This window comes from Jaculus jaculus, chromosome 11 (genome assembly GCF_020740685.1).
Source record: "Jaculus jaculus isolate mJacJac1 chromosome 11, mJacJac1.mat.Y.cur, whole genome shotgun sequence".
Taxonomy (NCBI): domain Eukaryota; kingdom Metazoa; phylum Chordata; class Mammalia; order Rodentia; family Dipodidae; genus Jaculus; species Jaculus jaculus.
In genome coordinates, this window is record NC_059112.1 from 110,297,881 (window position 1) to 110,304,447 (window position 6,567).

At 52.0% G+C, this 6,567-nt stretch overlaps 1 protein-coding gene across 1 annotated transcript; it reads right to left on the reverse strand.

Annotated features, from left to right (window-relative positions):
* Positions 1 to 3,665: 3,665 nt before the first annotated feature.
* On the reverse strand, positions 3,666 to 6,317 carry Prss33 (serine protease 33). Its single transcript, XM_004652003.2, has 8 exons — positions 6,255 to 6,317; positions 6,083 to 6,142; positions 5,752 to 5,854; positions 5,386 to 5,412; positions 5,109 to 5,271; positions 4,682 to 4,953; positions 4,140 to 4,309; positions 3,666 to 4,000 (listed from the first exon to the last, which is right to left on the reverse strand). Exons 1-8 carry the CDS (start codon positions 6,255 to 6,257, stop codon positions 3,842 to 3,844), a joined length of 957 nt encoding a protein of 318 aa, XP_004652060.2. The 5' UTR covers positions 6,258 to 6,317; the 3' UTR covers positions 3,666 to 3,841.
* Between the last annotated feature and the right edge of the window lie 250 nt (positions 6,318 to 6,567).

Genomic DNA, 6,567 nt, shown 5'->3' on the forward strand with positions numbered 1-6,567 from the left:
GAGGCCACCCTGAGACTACACAGTGAATTTCAGGTCAACCTGGCTAGAGCAAGACCCTACCTTGAAAAAACAACACAAAACAAACAAACAAAAAAAGGATGGGTGCACCAGAGCCTCCTGCTGTTGCAAATGAACTCAGATGCATGTGCCACTTTGTTTTATGTGGGTATTGGGGAATTGAACCACACATTTAACTGCTGAGCCATCTTTCCCATCCCCCCCCTTTTTTTTGAAGCAGCATCTTGATAGGTAGCTAGGCCCCAAACTCCCCATGCTGTTTCCTCTATTTCCAAAGTTCTGGGATTGCAGGCTGTGCCTGCGCTCCACCCTACATACTTTGACTCATAGTAATAAGTCTACAAAGAGTATAGAATACTACCAAGCATTAGCACTCAATGGTTATTTCTAGTTGTATCTTTCAATTAGCCTCTGGCTTCTCTGGAACCCTGTGAAGTTCCTTCTCCTTAGTGTCTCTCTTTGGGCCTCAGTGTAGGCCCCCCCCCCCCATATTCTTCCTGTCACTTCACAGTTCAGGGTCCTGTCATAGATGTGCACATGACCTTCTGTCGGTTGGCCTGCCACAATCATGTCCTTTATGGGCATTCTGGTACTCAATGATGAATGTCCCTAGGGGTGGGTCACTGCTCTTAGCCTGAGACAGGGAGGGGCAGCCTTGAACTCCATCCCTGCCCAACTTGGCCCAGCCTAGTAGTAACCATCTGGTACAGTTCACTGAACCTGCAGCATATGAGGGAGAGTGAAGGCAGGGAGAGAGGCTCAGGTTGTTGATAACTACCCCACCATATTCTCTGCCCACTGCAAAGAGTAAGCTTTGAATTCTCCAGGTCTCAGACCGGAGTGGTGGCACATGCCTTTGATCCCAGCAATTGGGAGGCAGAAGTAGTAGGATCACTGTGACTTCAAGGTCATTTTGGGAATACAGATGAGTTCCAGGTCAGATTCGGCTAGAGTGAGACCCTACCTCAAACCTCCCTCCCCCCCCACAAAAAAAAAAAAAAAAAAGATACTGAATTCTCCAGATCTTGTTCAGTTTTTTTGGTGGTTCTGAAGCTTTAGAAACTGATCTGTCTCTACTGGGATAAGTGGTTGGTTGTGGGTTTGGGGACAAGGACATGGCAGGGAGGGGAGATGGTATCAAGTCCTAGGCTAGAAGGGAAGCATGAGAGTGGGCAAGGTTTTCACAGCAATGAGGCTGGTGTCCAGATGCAGGTGTGTCAGAAGAAGCTGCGCTGGGAAAAGAATGGTGACCAGAAACATCAAGAACTGAAAGAGACCAGGAGTGGTGGCACACGCCTTTAATCCTAGCACTAGGGAGACAGAGGTAGGAGGATCGCTGTGAGTTCAGGGCCACCCTGAGACTACAGAGTGAATTCCAGGTCAGCCTGTGCTACAGTGAGACCCTATGTTGAGAAAAAAAACTGAAAGAGGCTGGAGAGATGTCTTAGTGGTTAAGGTACTTGCCTGGTAAGCCTAAGGACCCATGTTCCACTCGTCAGATCCCACATAAGTCAGACCCACAAGGTGACGCAAATGCACAAGGTCACACATGCACATAAGGTTGGACAGGCGTCTGGAGTTCAATTACAGTGGCTGGAGGCCCTGGTGCTCCAATTCTTTTTCTCTCTCTTGCATAATAAAAAAGCCGGGTGTGGTGGTGCACACTTTTAATCCCAGCACTTGGGAGACAGAGGTAGGAGGATTGCCATGAGTTCATGGCCACCCTGAGACTACATAGTGAATTCCAGGTCCGCCTGAGCTAGAGTGAGACCCTGCCTTGGAAAACCAATGCTTATTGCCACTCTATTCACAATAGGTAGGAAATGGAACCAGCCTAGATGTCCCTCAACTGATGAGTGGATAATGAAGATGTGGCACATTTACACAATGGAGTTCTACTCAGTGGTAAATAAAAATGAAGTTATAAAATTTGCAGGAAAATGGATGGATCTGGAAAAGATTATACTAAGATAACTCAAGCCCAGAAAGCCAAACATCGTATGTTCTCTCTCATATGTGAATCCTAGCTACAAATGACTGGACTTCTGTGTGAGTAGGAACAAAATTCAGTAGTAGAGGCCAATAAGCTAGAAAGGAGATATAAAGGGAATAGAAAGGGGTGGGGGGCTTAATAGGATGGTATTGTATATAGGTAAGTAGAAGAACAGATTAATGGGGGTGAAAAGGCCTAAGTGAGGTCAGGGGAAGAGATTGAGTAAAGGAAAGGTGGAGGGAGGGCTAATCAAAATTGAAGAGGATGTAAATAAGTCATATGGAAACCTACATTTTTTGGACAATTGAACACACAGGAGCCATAGATTGTTACTAAAAAATTTTCAGTGCCAGGGATGGGATACCTTCCAGTGAGTTGTTGGCCCCAATACCCCCAAAACATTATAGGCCATTACCGAGACCCTTGGTTTCACCACAGGAATAGATGGTAAGACCCTATTGCTGAAGACTCCACATACTTGGGCTGCAAGGTCACTGAGATCCTTCAGGAGCTGAGCTGAAAACCTCCTCCATGTAGATCAGCTGACAAAAAGCTGGAAAAACTATGCTGCATGCAGATTAATGGGAGAGAGAAATTACCAGTGAAGATACTCAACAGTGGACACTGCAAGCCTTATAATTGGCCAGCCAGGCCAAGAGCCAACGGGTACAATAGTGACATGTCTGTTAGGGGGAAACCAACCACTCTCTAATTTGACTGGAGGCCTGATTCATGGGAGGGAATACATCCCTGATACTGAAAACCTACAACAGGGGTTGTCATGAGCCCTAGGGTGTAATGTCTGCTGATGTCTGGCTAAATGTATATACTATGCTCATCAAACTGCCCAATAAGCACTTCTCTTAATGTTCATACCCATATATTAACGCTACTCTCACTTTTGGTAGAGTACCCTGTCTTTTCAGATGGCGGTGACCTTGGGATGACTCATAAGGCACCATGGTGCTGAGAAGTGACAGAGGAGTGCTCAGCACTGAAACATCTCTATCACACCTTCCAAGGCTCAGGGTCCACTGTGGAAGAGGTGGTGGGAAGAATGTAGGGTAAGGTAGGACGCCTTACATGCTCCTCCAGAACATGGGGTAGAGTGAGACTGTGCCTGTAGAAACAAAACAAAACAAAACAAAAATCCCTCTCTGTATATATAAATTTTTGTGCCTGTGTAACAAATTGTCACAAAAAATAGCAGTTTAAAACACAAATTTATTAAAGTTCAGAAGTCTGAGTGGCTCTGTTGGGTCCTCTGTATAGAACCTTTGCCAGTCTGAAGACAAGAGTCTAACTGGCTACTTGGGGCTCTTGGGTAGAGGATGGGGAAAATTTTGTGCCCAATCTCCAGGGTGTTGGCAGAACTTGGTTCCTGGTGATCACAGGTTTTTCTCCTCTGTTGGCTGTCAGCCAGGGCATCTGTCAGCTCCTGGGACCGCTCAGTATCCATCCTCAAAGCCAGCAATGGAGATTCCCTCTGGTGTTGAGTCCCTCTCATGCTTTGAATCTGCCTGACCTCCTGCAGAAAGCAGAGTGTGCATGGGCCACCAGCTGCTCTGCCCCATCCCCATCGCAGGCCAGAGCTTAGGATAAGAAATGGAGGGAATGTGACAGCCAAGGACACAGAAAAATTGCTGAAGGATGGCTGATGAAGTCAGATTCTGTGCGCTCCGCTCCATGGTGGAAAGGAGGCAGGGTGAGGTGATAGAATGTCAGCATCTTAGCTTCAAGTCAGAAGGGGTGAGGTATGTGCAGGATGAGCCAGGAATCTGAGGGACCAATGTGTATGCCTTGAGATCAGTGTTACCAAATTGACCAGTGTCAGAGGCTGAGACGAGCCTGGATCCAGGGGCTGTACTTTGCTACACTGGTGTAGACACCAGGACGGTTGGGCAGGGCACAGCCCTTGCCCCAGCTCACCACACCTACTAGGACCCAGCGCCCAGACCACATGCAGGCCAGGGGTCCCCCGGAGTCACCCTGTAGGAGAAAGGCAAGCTTAGGTCTAGCCCTCCCAAGATTTTGGAAGCTGCTTTCCCAGGCATGGTACCCAGGGGTGGTACCTCTGGGTTGGGGCCTCGGAGCATAGATTCCAGGGACTGTGCGTGGGTGGACACACCTGGCAGGCATCCTTGTGGCCTCTGCGGTAGCCAGCACATAGGTTCCCTGGTAGCACTATATGCTCAGTCGGGGGCACATCTGCGCCCAAGTGGTAGAGATGGTCACAGACACGCGAGTCCAGCAGTGGCACCCTCACTCCTTGCAGGGGTTGTCCCTCTGGGAGTGGCACTGGGGGGCAAGGAAGAAGGACGACGGAGAACCAGGAGAGGGCGAGGCATGAAGCCAGAGCAAAGCAGATCTAGAAAGTCCACCTTGCCAGTGGAGACACCCGGAGTCTGACGGTGAGGAGGTCTGGATCCTCAGAAGTTTCTCTGGAGCTGAGCCTGGTAGCGCACACTTGTAACCCCAGCCCTGGTCTATATTGTGAGTGGGCTACAGAGTGAAACCCTGTCTCAAAATGGGGAGGGGGAGGGAGGGAAAGAAACTGAAAAAAAAAAAATCACACCGAGTCTCCCACTGGGATTGTGAGGCCTGAATGCACAGTGCGATGTAGGGGAGAGGGGGCTCCCAGGGTCTCGCTGGCTCACCCAAGTGCCCTACCTCCTGGGTTGAGGCTGCCCCAGCCAGTAACCCAGCATGGAGAGTTGGGCGGTGGGCGGGAGCCTGGTGCAGGCAGACACACTGGCTGGACTCGTGAGCTCAGGGACACCGGGCGGCGCAGCTGCAGCAGGGCCAGGTCACCTCGGGCCTCATCCTCGGAGTAATCCGCGGGCAGCAGCACCCGCCTCAAGGGAACCAGGAGCTGGTGTGGTGATTTGAAGCCCAGTCGCAGTGCTCCCAGGAGCACACTGTACTCCGATGGCCTCACCCATCTGCAGAATGGGGGGATAGCGGCAACACATGGACCTTGACCCAGTGCGGCTCCGGCCCACCAGCCCCCCTCACGCCTCCTGGAGCAGCAGTTCCTCTCCACTCCTCCTCTGGCCTTGCTGCCCAACCTGCAGCCCCCCGTGGTGGGAGAGCAGACCTGGGGAAGCAGTGCGCTGCCGTCAGCACCCACTGGGATGAGATGAGTGACCCTCCGCACACGTGAGCCCCGTGGTGCTGGATGCTCGCCTGCCATGGCCACTCTCCATCCTGGGCGTCCCGGCCCCCAACGATCCGCCTGGACGTATGGGGCTGTCCACAGGCTGAGAGGACAAGGGGACAGGAGGGTTGATTGAGGACTGGGGGCCTGGGAAATGGGTCAGGGTTGGAGACACAGCCACGGTTGGGGAGGAGGTGGCTCCCTGAAGCTTCCTTACTTGCCGCACGTGCCTGCATCCCAGCTCCTGCAGGAGGAAATGGGGAAAGGCCCGGATTAGGGTTTTGGTGTTAGGTAACCGGCCTGGGTTCAGAGATTAGGAAGGAGGTGAAATAGATGTGTGATGCTGACCCCATGCCAAGCTTTCAGTGCACTTGTTTCCTGGTTTACCAGCGCACTGGGAGGCAGGGGTGGTATGTAGGCTTTCTACACAGCATATTCAGATTTGGGGACCCCAAGGAAAATACAGTCAACAAGGTTTTGGGTTAAAGATTAGACTGTCTCACGTGGTCTGGAGGAACCACATTCAGGCAAATTGCTGTCCAGGTGTCTGTGGCTAGCACCCCTAACCCTTGCCCCCACTCACCCAGCACCAGCAGGAGCAAGATCTGGAGGCGAGGAGCACCCTTCATTGTATCGTCAGTGCTGGGTTGGGAACTGGTGGCACTGCCCAGGGCTTGGTTTCTCGTCTGGAGGCCAGAGAGGTACATCCTAGGCCTGGGCACACTCCCCTCCACCCTGTACTTTGTGGCTGCTTTGTCTCCACTGCCCCCCCATTTCTAGTTGGTCTACACCTTTTCCTTTGCTTAGGCTCCAGACCCATGTACAAGCATACAGGTCTCTGCTCCCCACCCCACCCCCCAGGCCCACACCCCCAGGTCAGGTCTCACTGCAGCCCAGGCTGACTTGGAACTCACCCTGTAGTCCCACTCTGGCCTTGAACTCACAGCAGTCTTCCTACCTCTGCCTCCTGAGTGCTGGGATTAAAGGCGTGTGTCACCACTCCTGCTGGTCCCCATCTTTTAAGCGGGCATCTTAACCTTTGTGGGCACCCTGGCGCCGCCTCCTCCCAACCCCATCCTACATTACCATTTCCCAACAGCTGTCACTGGCCTGGCAGTCCTTGGACCCTGCTCTCACCCTTGAGGCTTGGTGCCCTCTCTGCTGAGTGGGGCCAGGGGACAGCTTGGGGGCTTAAAGTGCAGAGGGCGGGAAGGCCCAGGTAATTAACAAGACCAAGGCGGGGCTGTGGCTTCACATGACCAGACTCAAACAAAGATGCTTTGAACAGAACTTTAGAGGTGGCAGGAAAGGGACACCAGGCACTGAGAAGTGGGTGGGGGGTAGGAGGTTTGGCAGGGAGCTGTGGTCAGGCCAGGAAGCTCCAGAAGATTCCTTAGCA

Coding starts and splice junctions, on each gene's coding strand:
- Prss33 (XM_004652003.2), bottom strand. Junction 5,413..5,751: donor CTTGCTCCTGCTGGTGCTGG/GTGAGTGGGGGC, acceptor TTCCTCCTGCAG/GAGCTGGGATGCAGGCACGT. Junction 4,001..4,139: donor GCCACAAGGATGCCTGCCAG/GTGTGTCCACCC, acceptor TTTCTCCTACAG/GGTGACTCCGGGGGACCCCT.